Source organism: Pelodiscus sinensis, chromosome 7, assembly GCF_052426305.1.
Source record: "Pelodiscus sinensis isolate ZL-2025 chromosome 7, ASM5242630v1, whole genome shotgun sequence".
Taxonomy (NCBI): Eukaryota; Metazoa; Chordata; order Testudines; family Trionychidae; genus Pelodiscus; species Pelodiscus sinensis.
In genome coordinates, this window is record NC_143058.1 from 57772603 (window position 1) to 57789612 (window position 17010).

Here is a 17010-nt window from a genome sequence, read left to right on the forward strand (position 1 = left end):
GCACCTAGCTCTAGGCTGTTTATTTTTGGTCTTTGTGAGGGTAGTAGTTCGTGAAAACAACAAATGGAAACAACACAAGCCCTGTTTTGAAGATATTTATTGAAAATGTGTGACAATTCTGGGAAAGTAAAACAAATCAACATCTGTTCAAGAAGAAATTTCTAGCAGACATAAGTCTCACATCAGTCTATAAAAATAGAGGAAAAAGACCCCAACAAGACTAATATGTGCATTAAGAGACAGAGGTGGATCAAAATACCCATGGGTATCCAAATATTGCTGGTCTTTGCAACTGAAATTCCCCTCCCCCAAAGTTTTTGTGGAGAAGATGAGTGGTCTCCAGCAAGAGTTAACAACAAATCAGAAAAGAAAAACCCTTTTTGATATCATTAGCAATGAACTGATGTGCCACATTATTTCACAGCTGCTGGGGGAGAGAAAAAAAAAAGCATATTCTTGTAAGGAAGAATTTGTTACTAACACCACAAACAGCAAAGCTAAATAAGAAGTCCAGAGATTGGGGAAAGGATAATGAATACCCCTAGTTGTTAATTTTCCCCTCATTACCAAAGTTTCTTCTTTTAATAACTCCTTGCTTGAAAAGACATCTTGTCAACTTTAATCACTTTTGATTTCTATTCCCAATGGGTAAGTTGGAATACAAGTACCGACCAATGATACACTTGCTGTAGGCCTAAAATTCACCAGGACTATTTTTTCCAAATGTTTGCTAACAGGTGCATAACTTTCCCAATATCTGAACTTCCCCACTATTACAAGGATAAGGGCTATGTAAGTGCTTACCAGTACAGGCTCCTGTTTTCCCTAACAGGATCAATTTCTACTGTACTCCCCAGTAATTTCAAGTTTTGAGATCTGGTAAACCATAATTCAAACTAACCTGAAAAAGTAGCCTTGAAAGTAAATATTCTTGAAGAATTGCTATTGTTATGGAAATCTTGAAATTTTAACAAGTTATGCATCAATATTTTTGTATTTTTCATGCTTTTTTCTTTACTGGGGTCATATGCATGAAAACAGGATTTTTTGTAAAAATTAATGCTTCCGGCATGTCATTCTTTTTTTCCTGTGACATCCCATTAAACTGATGTCACACACAATATTATGGCATCAGGTGAGGAATAAGCAGCAGAAGCAAATGAAAGTTTAAGAATATCCCGTTTTCCTGTATCTTGAGCAAAAGGAAGGAAAATATTTGAATAGATGCAGCTGACAACCTGGAGTTGTATTACAACTACTACAATGGTCACAAGCCTTTTGTACTTTACAGAGCTTATGAACTCCATAAACATTGGATTGTTTTTAATGTTGGTAGAAAATAAATAATTTAACCTTAAGTGCCTATTAACTTTAGATTCCTCACTTTTGGGATGTCCATTTTAGAATAATGAGGGCCTGATATTCAGCAATAGTAACCACTCAAATACCCACTGCTTTGAACTGTAGTTGGGAGTACTTCAGCATCTTACAAAATCAAGTCCTAAGCATGTCAAGGCGTGGGCTTACATAAATGGTCACTGGAAAGTTTTTGACTAAAGAATTAGAAAATTCAAAAAGGTAGCTAAATCTTGTGTACTAGTTTTCACTGAGACTAGGCATGTCAACTAATTTGAAGTCTGTGTGTCATGCCATATTTGATATAAGTATGGAACAACCCCCCAATTTTGCAATTAAAAACCCACACATTATACTAGGATCCATGTTTTGAAAAAGACCTACAGTTTTACCAGATACCTCTCTTTTGGAACAAGAAAGAGCATTAAAAATTTAAGGCTAAAGAAAGTTTTTTTTGCAAAAGTTGATCTTCAAACAGGAGTAATTTAATCATCTAAATATGAGTCATCGTTGTGGCAGATTAAAAAAAGTTAGTTTCAAATGCAATTTTTTAATCCAACTTTTATAAAAAAAAACCCTATAATTTTCACGTTGTTCCTAATGGAGTAGCTTCCTGTTTTATATAGTACATTGTCTCATAATGCATTTCTATGTGATCTAAATGAGGGGGTAATGCTCAACTATTACAGGGATGGATATTACATAAACAGCTAAGATCGGAGACTCCATTTCCTATTTTAAAATATTCACTATGTTGAACAAAGACATTAGGATGCAGTTGGACGGAGGATGGTTGTTAACCAAGTTTTATTGTATGATGACTTTAGCCCTTTGGTACTAACTATCCAGTTAAGATCTCCTCATAAGCACCATGCTGTTTGGCGTTAATGGCAGAAGCACTTTACCTGTAACTATGAAGGAATTAGAAATTAGTTTGGATGCTATACAAAAAGTTTCCTTGCCTAAGCATTCCCATCTTCCAGAAAGCAAAAAATATCAGATTTTGTCCAAACCCTAGCAAGCTAGTATGATTTTTAAATGTTTTAAAAAGGAGACTTCTCTGAGGTGTGTACAGAATCAACTAGTAATATTCCATTATTCCTAAAACGGTAATCTTGTATAATGCAGCTTTGATGCACTAAATACCACCATCATGTCAAATTCTTCCCACCCCCAACTTCATTGGTGTGCTAAAACCCTCTTACACAAGTAATCCTACTGATTTCAGTGGGAAGGAGTAAAATGAGCAGGATTTGGTCAATCTGTGAATTAATTTAACAGATCTGATAACTATAAATAATCACAACAGGCTAAGCGGTGAAATTTGGTTAACAGGTAAGTTTTAAAAAGAGTGCTTCATTATACCATAATTACTGCACCAGCCTACATAAGTGCTTTTTACTCTTATTCTTTTAGTAGATTTCTTGCTATAATGTTATTGTGTGGGATTTATCAGACCTACCTAATATGCATCATAAGTACATAGAAACTATTTGCTGCTAAGACACCTGTATTTTTCCTGGCTGAGGTGTCTGCAACCAAAGTCTTAGGCTTGATCTACACTAAAATGGAAGGTTTAAGATACTCAAATCCAGCTACATTAATTGTGTAGCTGGAGTCGACGCCATCAACTCAGCAGGAGGTTGATGGCTTCCCTTACTCCTTGTGAGGAGCAGGAGTATCACTGATGATGAGTTCGATTTAGTGGGTCTTCATTAGACCCACTAAATCAAACCCTGGAAAATTGACCATGACTACATCAATCTTCCCTATAGAGTAGATGTGCCTTTCACGTGTTACACAAAGAACAGAACTAATTACATTTGTGATATGGTTCTTAAAAAGATGTAATTACAAACAGGTGTGTGATTATGCAGCTAATCCATGGCAATTGTTTGTATATAAATCAATGAGAGCTACACATATGCAGTGTGTGACTATTCAGACCTAGAGACTATACAGTTTAAATACGTACTTTGAAATTACTGAAGCTACCTCCCCCCAAAACAGGGCTCCTGTCAACTGATTTTTGTAACCTGAAGATACTTTGGTATTAAAGCAGTTGCAGATTTTTGGACTGTGATATTTATGTAAGACAAGGATGCATTTCAGTACTCTGGGAGAAACTCACTGCAGTCCCTGAACAAGCTCAGTATGAAACATCCCTCCCCATTTTCATTTTTTATTTCAACTGTCAAAGAACCAGAGGTACAAAGGAAACTGGTAACAGCTGCAAATCAGAACCAGGTATCAACACATCCTCTTGTGGACATACTCAACAACATTGCTAATTAAAAAGGAAGAACATATCTACTGCTGTTGAGTGTTGTGTGACAAATACTATACCTAACAAACTACCACCCTCAACATACCCACAGAACAAGCACTATGACAAGGACGAGGAACCATGCAGTTGTTTCAGTATCATGTGGCTAGGGTCTCTAGTACAGTGATCAGCGACAACAGTGAATTTTGTGTCAAAAATGATTCATGATTCAGACTGAATTACCCAGGTAACCTAGAGATTTCCCAAGGGACAAGTGGCAGGATTTGTTTTGGTGTGTTTTTTTGGTGTAGATGAGAAATATTATTTTTTGTAAACCAAACAATAATTCTATGGAAAACTGATTACACTACTTTGGGCTAAGTGCTCTAAAATACTATCTTCTGCCCATGTAATTAAATGTACACAGGAATTCTATAAAGGGAGTAGGAGAGTCCAAGAACAATGTGGTTTACCAAAACACAAACATCTGATATCAAAAACAAATGCACATAACATACTAATATTCTCTTTTCTAATTTTTTTGCATTAATTTATCTACTTTTATTGGGGATAGGGACTGTTGAACAAGGTCACATGATTGACACTGCTACAGTATTTCAACAATCCTTTGGTCCCAGCAGCTGGAAAACAGCTGAAAAAAACATACCACCCATAGAAGGGAAAAACAGTGGCTTAGAAAGTGTCTTTTGCTATGTATCAGAAAATGCAAACTTGTTATAAAATATTCATTTTTATACAAAAGATGGGTCTTGCATTACCACATGGTTACCCCTCCTTTTGCAGGTTACAGTGGTTGCTGGCATCAGCTGGCTCTTAAAATTTTCACTGTTGAAAAAAGTCTAAGAAGAACAAAAAGCATCACCACAATAACTGATCCTTCCAATGGTAAAGAATTAGTAACAATCTCTCTTATCAGAGCTTGGGAAAAAAAAAAAAAAAAAAAAAAAGCAGAGAAACAAATTGAGTCTTCAACAAGCAGAGAAGAGCACTGCTTCATCTGCTGCTTCCACCTTGATTTCTCAGCATGCTTCCAATGTAGTCATGGAGATGAGAGGAACACTACAGTTTGACTGTGACAGTGTCATGAGTTGTTAAAATGAACAGGTGTGACCAATGAACAGGTGTGACCAGTGACAACTAGTTTCAATAGTCTTCCTAGTAGTCTCTCCAAAACAAAGCCTGCACAATGCAGACTTATTACTCCGCTTCTTCAATATGTCCTGATTGCTGGAGTATAGAGGTCTGCGGTATTACTGTACTTGTTCCTCGAGAGATCCGGTCTTGGTCAGTGTTTGCAGACAGGGAGGTCATGGTAATGGGCTGTAGAAAACTAGGTGTCATGCCAGTGGAAACAGTCAGGCTATGACTAGTGCCTTTGAGCGTAAGATCCTGTGTTGGAAGAAGTGGCTTGAGAATACTGACAAGGCAGAAAGCAGAGCCACTTTTAGGAATGAAATTCACTTTGTTCTTGTCAGGACAGTAGAAGGCTGGAATTTCATGCAGTGGCTTTGGCCTACAAATAAAAGGCAAAACAAAATGGTTTAAAGTCAACAAAAATTTACTCTGCAGCAGAATGCATAGTCTATCTTTAAAAGATGACCTGAACATACTTTGAAAAAAATCCTGACATATACAATAATTTGCAGCATGCCCATATAGCAAGAGTATGAGAGCATTCATCAAATAACTGACATTTGTTACTTGGAGAAGAACTGAAGATCAGACACTTAAGTCCCACTTTGCAGTCCTATGATTTCCTGCTTCACAAGATGCACTCTGGTACAGTTCTGCTGTAGACTGCATCTGGCTTTTTAAAGTGTGCTTCTACTCTGAAAAGTAATTTTGTTCAAAGACACTGTGGCTGCGTCTAGACTGGCATGATTTTGCGGAAATACTTTTAACAGAAAAGTTTTTCCATTAAAAGTATTTCCGCAAAAGTGAGTCTAGATTGGCATGGATGCTTTTGCGCAAAAAGTGCTTCTGCGCAAAAGCATTCCGTGGCAGTCTAGACACGATTTTGCACAAGAAAGCCCCAATTGCCATTTTAGCCATGTTTGCGCAAAACAGTTCTTCCCTGTCTACACTGGCCCTCTTGCGCAAGAGGGCTTTTTCCCGAGCGGGTGCGTGAAAGTATTTGCGCAAGAAGCACTGATTGTGTACATTAAAGTCAGTGCTCTTGTGCAAATTCAAGCGGCCAGTGTAGACAGCTTTTGCGCAAAATCTTGCCAGTTTAGACGCACCCTGTGGGTTTCCATATCTGTTGTTTCAGTCTACAAATCAACTCTGCCTTATTTAGAAATAGATTTTTCACTTCTAGGTACTGAACTGAAAATCAAGCTCATTCTGACTTTTGCATCAGTGTTACTACAGATTCTATAAACAAAAGTCAATTTAGTTCAATCCTACTGAGCTCCTGCAATCCCAGAGCTACATATTTGTAATGGAAAGTAAAATATGGCCCTCAAACTTAAGAATTCTTGCTGATATAGGAACCAAAACAGCACAAGTCATTCCTCAAGCTATATTGGTTTTGCAGAAGTAAAAAGGAGTCAAAGGATATATTTTTTTGAAACTACCGTTAGCAGACTGGCATCTGACACACAGGGAGAAGTGGCATGACTAACCATTTTACATGGTGATTTTCTAGAGCAAAAACCATATTTACAAATGGTATAACTGCAAAAACATGATTTGGGAACTTGACGGGAGGAGTGCACAAAGAAACAGTGTTTTATTATAAACATACCTGTTCCTACTCCCACCACTATTCTTCCTACATTTCCCCCCCAATCTTTGTTTTCCCTTCCAGAGTACTATTTCTTTATTCCAATGTGGATTAAAGATGTAAAAGCGTAACTGATTAAATGGGTAACCGAGAAGCATCAGTTTATCAGTTTCCATTATGGTTACACACCAACTTGCTGAAGTAATGCATCTGGCTGTCACCCCATGCTGCAGAGTATAAGCTTTATACGGCAGAGCCCATAGTGCATTCAACTGCTAGGATCTTTAGCAGTTATATTTTTAAACACATTTTTACATCCCTAATGTGGATATGGTAAAGGTGAAGGGAGGTGAGGAAAAGGAGGTGGTAGCTGCATAACAGAATTACCTAAAGGGAGAAAACATTAAACACTGCAATTGTTGGTGGATTTCTTTATCTGTTGCCTCATTTGTTAACACTTGTGCTCACCAGGACTTGGCTGGGAAAGAGTGTGGCATAGTTGTGAAAGGAACCAAGTGGAAAAGGGTTTTCATTTTTGTTTCCCCCTACAATGCATCTGCAGAGTTGTGTATGTATATGCCTAGAAAATTATATATTTAATTTATTTATTTTAATTTATTTTTAATTTATATTAAATTTATAAAATTTAATTTATATTGAATTTATAAATTTATATTTATTTATTTATATTTATAACTTTTAATTTATTTAATTTAAAAGCACTAAGAGGAAGGGAAATGTGTGCGCGCAGATGGAAGGGAAATATGTCTTTTATCCCCTCAATGGTTGCGCCTATGCACACGTTGCAAAATAAGTCTAATTTAAATTTACAAAATCATGGTTTTGTTTCATAGGCACATTGTGGTATATTTTTCCTTTCCATGGCTTCCAGTAAACAACCATAAAGGCAATGACAGAACAGTCCATAAGGGAGCCATGCTGTTGGGTGCAAATGTTGGTGGAAAGTAATATCAGAAGGTGCCAACCTTCCTCAGAGGAGCTCCGTGATGTGCAAAGCTGACAGCAGAATTCGCCAAAGATCCCTGGCCTCTAGACTTAGGAAATAAAGTCTTCTGCCTTGTCTACACTCTTCTCCTGCAACTGAGGGTAGCACATATGAAAGGTAGATTCTGGACTGAGGATTTCTGCATGCAGTATCAGGTCGGAGTTTCAATAGCACACTATTTTATAGTCAAGAGTGTAAAAGCTTTAAATCCTCCTTTCTGATGGAAACAATATGCAGCTTGCACTGTACTACAATATAAGTGTCCTCCTACATGGAGCAAAGTCCTATAAAATTAATAAGTTTTATAAGCTGCAATTTCAACAGCTTTTAATGAGGTGTCTCCAAAGAACCACCAAAATAAAATAAATGGATACAATAAGTAATGAAGAAATCCCCAAATGGGCACACACCTACCTAAAATAAAACTAGTACTGAAGAGGCAGACAGTTTTTAGAGGTCTTTTAAAAATACCTGATATAGGCCACTTAGACAAGCAATTCTTTTCTTTGGCAAACCCAATACAAGAAAAGGAGAGCACAAGCGAAAGGAATACTCCATTGCACAATAATGGCTGAGGTAACATTACTTCATCATTTACTTCTGAATACATAAGAAATGGAAAAATGGGCCCAAGATATGCACCTACTAGCGTAGAAAAATATGTACAATGTACAAGGGTGAATTATTGATTCCTGTACATATTTCTTTCAGAATGTGCATATAATATTTTATTTTCGCTAATTCATCATCCCATATATAAACATACACAAGTTCAGAGCAGGAACCTGAAGTACTTTTCTTCTATACTAGAAAATGTCAAAACTAACTTTTTTTTTTTTCAAATAAGTAACTCAAGTTTTTTCGACTTTACTCTGGACAGAGGCAAATGAGACAAAGGAGAATGAGCTGAATGCTATTCTGGCTCTTGCCTCCTAAGACAGTGGTGGAATTTTTCAACAGCACCTACGTGACTTAGGAGCACAAATCTAAATTAAAATGAGGACTCCCGCACCTAAATCACATAGATTGGTATTTTCAAGAGTAACCAAAAATACAGGGCCAGGTCTCTTGAATCATCAATGGATAGAACAAGACTGAACTGCAGTAACTGATGATAGAATTAGCCTGCTGAGTCTTCATTAGTGCTGCTTGATATTCCTATTTAGACTAACCATCTCTAAATCTTACATAATAGGGATGTTTTCTCTGCCCTATTATTCTCTGTAAAATGGACATTATAATATGGAATTTCCTTGACTTCTAAAACTTCCCAGTGTGTCTTCATATCAGCCTTCAGTCAGCTTCACTGGTGTTGCAGCTCAGCAGTCCCCTCGGATGACCTTTCAGCAGGTTGTTACAAGAATTTCATTCTATTTTTTACAGTGTCTTATACTGCAGCACAACGGAGATACGCGTTTTTGCTTTCTAACGACACACCTTCCATTACTGTTTCAACTGTTACTGTGTACGCATTTGCTCTTCAAACTACCAACCAAGAACCCAATCTGGCAAAGGTTTAAATACCAGTTTAAGTTAAATAGAACTAATGACAAATACAAATTAATCCCATGTGTACTTTTGAGTTGGCAACTGTAAGTTGATTTATGAACCAGCCATTTAAAAAACAGATTATAGTTAAGTAAAGAATGAGGTGATAGGCAATCAACTGAGATAAAATTTCTTGGCTGAGAAAACCTGAGAATTAAGTCTGGAAACAATGCGATTCACTGCATGTCTCAATACAGAGGCATTAACCTGACCTCCTCCTCCTTCAAGTGCTTGTTTCACATCGACTCCAATCAGGTGTGTGTGTGCCACGTGCACAATTGTTGGAAAGCTCTTCTTTTGGTAGCACCAAGTGGGTTGGTGGTGGAGTCCCTTGGAATGGCGTCTCCATAAATGACCCTGCTTAGTCCTTTCCCTAGCAGCCAATCTCAAGTGCAGGAGTTGGACTTTCCATCTACCACTGACACTTTTGAAGCTGCAAGGGACCTCACTAAGATGATGGTGCCGAAAACCCAGGCAATCAAGGACAAGCCCCTGATGCTGCCATGCGCAGCACTATTAAGAGGTAAGCCAGCTATGCTATGCAATTCTCCCGCACCGGGCCAGCACCACCCTCCTGAACATCATTCCTACTCGCTATCACATCCTCAACAGCCACAAGGAACGAGCCCTGCCTTTGTACGGCAAATTTCTCCAGCTCTGGGCTGCTGGGCATACATACTCTCAAGTGGAACACAACTTCCATCTACTTGAAGAATATGGATCTCCCAGCATGCATTCCATGGCTAGCAATAAGACACGAAGATACATTTTGACTGCTAGCACTTGAGGGTTTATAACCAAACAATTCCTAAAACTCAATGAAAGTTAAAAATACTACCTGCAGTCTCTCTTCACATTCCCTTTTGAGATCCAAGAAGTTTGCAAGTTACAGAAATGACACCTAATACCAGAGATGAATGTGACTTAAGAAATAAACATAGGTAAATATACTACCTGGTTCACATGAAACTGACCACTTTAGACTAATACCTAGTTATAGCCTTTTATATCTAGGTGTCAAATGATCAGGCCTAAAGTAATTATACTAAGAGTAAAAAAAAAAAAAGTGTTCCAAATTAATTTTTGATGCAACTCCACTGAAGTCAATGAAGTAATATATGAGAAATTTCACACCATATAATAATTTATTTATAGCATAGGTCTGCAGCAACTCTTCCTCCCTTTCCCCATCATACAGGATATTTTTGTCCAATATCACTCCTCTCGGTCTAATTTATGGCATAACACACAAAATAATGTTCAGTCTTCAAAGTTCTCTTTTCTGCCCAGTCTGCTCTCCTCTCTCCCACTTGTCTTCCCCCAGCTCTCTTTTTCCCTCTGGCTTTTGGGCTCAAGCCTTTCCAAGGTCAAAGGTCCTGTATGAGACATATATAATTCCTGCTCATAGCAGCTCTTAAGGTTTCTGCTACAGAGTTCTTTGGTTGTCCTCTCCTGAGTTCCCCCCCTCCAGGCATTGAATACCAGTATGCATGAGTGGTAGGAGAGACTACTAAGGGCCTAGCATGATCCCTTGATAAGAGCAGGCAATGTATGAAGAATTATTCCTTGCTACTCTATACTAACCTACTAGAAGAGAACAAACAACTAGATCAGTCTTGTCAAACTTGAAGCCTACTGAGGGCCGCACAAACAAAAACTGATCGCTTTCAGGGCCACCAAAGAAAATGTACTCCTATTGGAAAGTCGTAATTAGTTATTATTATAGATTATGTTTTAGGTATATTTTAAAATATTTTTTTAGGTCTTGTTTGACTATAATACAATAATTTGATGTGTAAAATTGTTATTTGTTCATATATATTTTAATTTAAACATAAATTTAAGTTACTTTTTACTTTTTTATATGATACATAACTTGTTGAAATAAAAAGTATAGACAGTGGTTAATCAAACAGAACAGGCTTCTCTAAAAATTTGAGATACTTTGTAAGTTTGAGATTTGCATAAATAATTATTCCTGCGATTGCAAACAAAGGACATTTATTGATATCTAATTAATACAACACATTTTGTGATTTTATTTGGGAATAAATAAATAAACTACAAAATATTAGCAAAATATCCCCGTCTGCTCCCCCAGAGTCAGGCACTCCCGGCCCCACCCCCTGCTTTCACCCAATGTCTCACCCCTCCCCCACAACCAGGCACTCCCAGCCGCCGCCTCCCGCTCTAACCCAATGCTTCACCCCCAAACCCAGGCACCTCCAGTGCCCCCCAACCTAATGCCTCACCCCTCCCCCAGAACCAGGCACTCCCGACCCCCCCCCCCAACCTAATGCATGGGTCCCAGAGCCACCATCGCTGCCACCACACTTCTTCCTCCAGGTGCTGGGGCACACAAGCAGAGTGGCTGGCTGTGAGCAGGCGCTTGATGCCGTGCACAGAGTGGCTGGGTGGCTCTGTGCACATGCTGGAGCACTGAGAGCAGAGAAGCAGGCCAGCCATGAGGATGTGCTGGAGTGCTGAGCACAGAGGGATCAGCCGGCTGTGATCTGCACTTGGCCACGTGCTCAGAGCAGCCAGTGGGCCACACTTTATTCTTTTATAAAAATGTAGTGGCGGACTCCAAAAAAAAAAAACCAAAAAAACAAAAAAAAAAAAACCACTTTGATCAGGCCCGGCCCGCCAGATGCCTGTTTGAAATGTCTGAGCTACACCAAGGGAAGAGTTTGCCTGAGAGCACAAAGACAAGTTCCATCCACAGCAAAGGAAGTGATGGAAGTGGGAATGGGGGCAGGGTGATCTCTCATGCACCACGCCCAAGTACACAGCTTTTTAAGGTAATTCCACAGACTGATGCTAGGAGCACCATGGTCTACAAATAGGACTACAAAGATGGTGTGTAGAAGTAGCAATGTTAGTAGTAACAGACATAGAAATAATATTTAAGAGACTGTCTGAGGAGCAGTTTCTGTGCCAGACACTAAACTGAATTACCTGATGTCAGATCAGTCTGAATGATAAATTTCTTATTAAGTGAAGATCTACTTACAAACTTTCCTCAAAGACTTTAACCTTCTCGCAGCCCTCAGGAGGTTCACGCTTGAACATGTAGCTGTTGTTGGGTTTTGGTGAGGTAGCATATTTGGGCAGGGGAGAATTGTTTCCATTCTCTGTGGGAAAAGAACAATCAAAAATAGCAAAGATATATAAGATAAGATGAATTCTGTTATTTTAAAAGAAAGGTGACAACTCCAAACTCACTTCATTACTAACATTACAGTGTTAAATAAGTATTTCCATTCTCTACGTTCTATGGAATATTTCTCCCCAATCTGTAGGACGGACACATTTATATATCACAATTCTCACCATGCTCTCCCCCACAACTTATTTTCTTTTGAGACCCCTGCATGTGTTCCATGGCAATCCAATTTTACAATTCCACATCAGACTCTTAATCACAACCTCTACAGCCAAGATACCAGACAGGTCTCATATGAGGTCTATCAGCAGTCCAGATAATATCAGAATTGGTTGCTGCCGAGTAATTTAAAAAAGAAAAGCGTGATTCAATTTTAACAACTATTTACACAACTATTTAAATTTTCTTATAACAAACAAAACATTCTAGATTGTCAACATATCAGCTAAGTACTATAGATCCAAACAAATCCAAAATATTGACAACTTTTGGATTGCCATATGTTACTGCAGTATTTCCAAAGCACACTTTTTGGGGCACACATAAAAAACAAAACAAAAAATTGAAGAAAAAAAGATTAAGGAAATTAATGGTGAGAGAAGATGAAAAAAGACATGGAAAGAGCATGTGGTTTCAAGCCTTTCATCCAGTCCTCCTATATTCAAGTAGTTCTAGGAAACTGAGCCCAGATTCTTCAGGGTTGTGATGTCTAATCACATTTTTCATCTGCAGATTTCAATGTTTTTCAAAGCTGGGTAATTGTTAGCATCTCCATTTTTACAGATTAGGAAAAAGGTTAGATGTGTCCAACATCACATAATGAGCCAATGGCAGAGCCAACAAGGGATAAATTAAAGAATCTACATTATTTGTTACTTACTATTGCTGAGTAAGCAAGATAATGTATAATTGCAGATGAGCGCCCAAACTCAATAAAGAAGCATCTGTTGTGATTTGCACTGTAGGCTGGGGTTGATAAAAGGGGACTCCTATGAGAAGATTATTGGGAGATGTCCATCATCATACTAAGAGAAGAATGTCTGTGGGTACAGCGACTCTTGTGCAGCAGATGACATGATGAGGTGTAGACAGATGTGTGCCAATGCTGGACAACATAGGTAGATACTGCCATATGACCCATTAGCTTCAGGAAGGTAAATATCGTAGTAGTGGAGCTCATGAAAAGAATGGCTATGAGGTTCTGAAGGAGTATGAAATGTTGAGGTAAGTAGGCCTGAGCTGAAACTGAGTCTAAGAGAGCTCCAATGAACTCTTACGCCATGTCCTGGCTCTAGGGTAGATTTTTGCTCACTGATAAGAAGACTGAGGCAACTGAAGAGAAGTTTGGTCTTCTGTATCATGGAGGTGGTTTCCCCATGACACCATCCTTTATGAGGCAGTCACTGAGGTACAGAAAGATGATGAGGTCTTGCCGTCAAAGATATGCTGTTGCTACAGCCAGGATCTTTGAGAAAACTCGGGGGGTGGAAGAGGCGTCAAATGGCAGGACCTTGTACTGGTAGTGATCTGTGCCTACAAAATGGAGGTAGCATCTGAGAGATGGATGTATAAGTAACATGAAAGTATGTGTCCTGTAGATTGAGGGCTGCGAACCAGTCTCCTTCCTCCAGTGACAGAAAAGTGTTGTTAATGTGACCATCTTGAAGCACTGTCTGCAGAGAAATTTGTTCAATTTGCAGAGATTGAGGATCAGTCTCCAACCCCCTGATCTTTTCTCAGTAAGATCCTCTACTTTGGCCTGAAGCTCCCAGGGACCCCGATGTCTATAGCCAAGATGCTCTGTGCATGACTACAGCAGTCACAGCTGTTCTTGCAGCCTGTCTGTGATGTCCAAAGAAGTCTGAAGGGCTGTGTGGGTGATGGTGTGGACCTCATGGACTATGGCCTTTAGGATAGGTTCTTTTGGAGTCAGGAAGATGCTCCACAAGCTCCCCCAATTTTGAATACCGTATATTCCGGCGTACAAGACGACCTCTGAAGTTAAAAAACATCCCCCAAAAATCGGGGGTCGTCTTGTACGCCGGATGCCCCGCCGCCGGAGCCCCTCCGCGGCTTTGAAAGCCTCGGGGGAAGCCGGCGGCGGGGCATCCCCGGCGCGCATGGGCTGCCCGCCCGTCGGAGCCCCTCCGCGGCTTTGTAAGCCTTGGGGGATGCCGGCGGGGGGGCATCCCAGGCGCGCATGGGATGCCCCCCCGCCGGCTTCCCCCGAGGCTTTCAAAGCCGCGGAGGGGCTCCGGCGGGGGGGGAGCCCATGCGCGCCTGGGATGCCCCCCCGCCGGCTTCCCCCGAGGCTTTCAAAGCCGCGGAGGGGCTCCGGCGGGGGGGGAGCCTATGCGCGCCTGGGATGCCCCCCCGCCGGCTTCCCCCGAGGCTTTCAAAGCCGCGGAGGGGCTCCGGCGGGCGGGCAGCCCATGCGCGCCTGGGATGCCCCGCCGCCGGCTTCCCCCGAGGCTTTCAAAGCCGCGGAGGGGCTCCGGCGGGGGGGAGCCCAGGCGCTCCTGGCGGCTTTGCTCCCGGTGCCTCTGGTCTGCTGGGGACCATCTCCAGCAGACCAGGGACACCGGGAGCAAAGGAGGCGGAAGGGCGCTGGGGTATAAGATGAAACCCTATCTTTTAATTAAAAAGATAGGGGGTCGTCTTATACGCCCAGTCGCCCTATACGCCGGAAAATACGGTAATTACTGAAGTCGTGATTTGCTAGGAGGGCCGAATAATTAGCAATTCTTAGCTATAATGTGGAAGACAGACAAGATTTCCTCCCGAAGAGGTCCAGCTTCTTGTGGTCCTTGTCATGGGCCATAGATCTATATTGTAGCAGCGTAGACCTGTGTTGTGCCTCTCCACAAGGGAGTTTGGTTGGGGTGTGTGTAAATAAAAAGTTCGTATCCTTGGCAGGAACAAAATATTTCCTGTCAGCCCTTTTACATGTGGGTTGGATGGCAGCTGGAGTTTGCCATAACTCATCTGATGCCTCCATAATTGCCTCATCAACAGGCAGAGAAATCTTGCCATGTACATGGGCTGTATCTTTTTCAGAAGTCAGTGCTTTTTTTGTGTGCACTCCTTGCAGTGGAAGAGTAATTGATGTTCTTTGAGATGAGTGTCCCCATGGGTGCTCCATTTAGGTTGCTGTGCTTCCGCTGAGCCTTAGAGCGGAGCATTCATAGAAGTGTCTCTGGGGCCGTGCAGGTGTGCATCAGCAGTAGCATGCTGCTAGGCTGCAGGCATCGCACACGTGCGAGCCCCCGTCCCATTCCTCAGTTCCTTCTCTACCCTGAAACCATGGCTTAGGAAGCCCAGGATCCCAAAGTAGAGGTGAGGAAGGGAACACACACCACCTCGAGAATCTTTTCCATTTCTGAAGATGGTCAACTCCAGGTCAGAGAACCATCCATGACGGGTGTTGTGGCAGTCCAGCTGAAGGAGATCCCTGCTGCAAGGTAAAGTGGATTGGTGGGGCATGGGACATCACTGCTAGGAAGATACAGCATCAGCATGGCCATGCCAGCCATGGTTTAAGTATGAGACAGGCCCTGTCCCTCTTTATCTTGTGAGCTACTCTATTCAATAGGGGAATTGGAAGAAATGCATAGAATAGGTGGGTTGTCCATGAGATGAGAAAGGCACCCCCCCATTGATCCCTTGCCTACTCCTGCCCTGGAATAGAATAAGGGGAATTGATTGTTGGAGTGCATTGCAAACAGGTCTATCATAGGGTGACGCTATCGGTGGAAGATGTCTGTCAATATGTGCAGGTTTATTTGCCACTGAAGCTCGACTGGGAGGGCTCTGAGTGCATCTGCCATTGTACTCAGGGTGCCTGGAATATGCACTGCAGTGATAATTGTGTTGTGTTTCAGGCACCAGTTCCAAAGTGCTAAGGACTCTGCAGATGCTCATGATCTGGCTTCGCCTTGATGATTTATGTAAAACATTGCTGCGACGATGTCTATGTATAGTCTGATGTGTCTGTTGGTGATGAATGGGAGGAATTTGACACATGCATTCCTGACTGCTTGCAGTTCCAGGATATTTATGTGCAAATACTTGTGGGTGCTGTAGCCCCTTGAGGTGCTGAGGCGGCTTGCTTTTTAGCAGGCTTTTTGGATCCCCACTGCTTGAGTTCCTTGGGCTGTTGGCCCGGATCAAAGGCTGGTCTAAGCGAGTTTTCTAATAAAAATAATTTGAGTCAGAGGACTCTGTCTTTCTGTACTTGTAATTTTAGTCTTGCGTATTGAGGGCATTTCTGAGAGATGTGCTGCTCTCCAAGACAGCAGATGCATTGTGAGTGACCATCCAAAGGCGGAATATGCTCTTTACATGAGTTTAAAGCCAGGTGATCCAGGCATGCCTGTGTAAGCAGTCGGAGACTGCAGGGAGGGGGTTAACTGGGAGAAAAGAAGAAAGCCCCTTATACTAATTAAGATTTCTCTCTTTTCTTTCTTCTCTTTTAACATTAACTATTTAAAACTCACTAATTAACTATTATAATGAATTTAACTGGTTTTAAAAAGTATAATCATGTGAACTTGAAGAAGTGAGGGAGCACTACTGAGTCCGTCTGTAGCCGGAGGTGGTAGAGAACTGGGGGAGGGGCGCTCGCACTTGCACGATGCCTGCAGCCTAACAGCACGCACTTGCACAGCCCCATGGACACTGCTAGGAAATCTCTGCTCTGAGGCTCAGCGGCAGTGCACCGACGTAATGTGGAGCACCCACAGGAACATCTCGAAGAACCACCTCCTGGCTTGTAGCGATGTATCTGGGGCATGAGGGTCCAAATCTTGATCCTAAATCTAGCCCTCCTCCACTTACGAGTGTTCCAGCAGGGGAAAAGTGCAAGGTGGTGATGCACGTCTTTTAGTTGGTATTGAAGATGCCACTGATTGGTGTCTATAGGA

General features: G+C 41.2%; 1 protein-coding gene across 1 annotated transcript in view; it reads right to left on the reverse strand.

Moving 5' to 3' along the window:
- Positions 1 to 1076: 1076 nt before the first annotated feature.
- The window catches only part of FAM117B (family with sequence similarity 117 member B), an 80076-nt gene continuing 64142 nt past the window's right edge, over positions 1077 to 17010 (reverse strand). The window contains exons 7-8 of the mRNA XM_075933839.2: positions 11936 to 12056; positions 1077 to 5156 (exon numbers count right to left, since the gene is read on the reverse strand). Coding sequence (XP_075789954.2) covers positions 4841 to 5156; positions 11936 to 12056 — 437 coding nt within the window. The 3' untranslated portion in view covers positions 1077 to 4840. The remainder of the gene's footprint in view (positions 5157 to 11935; positions 12057 to 17010) is intronic.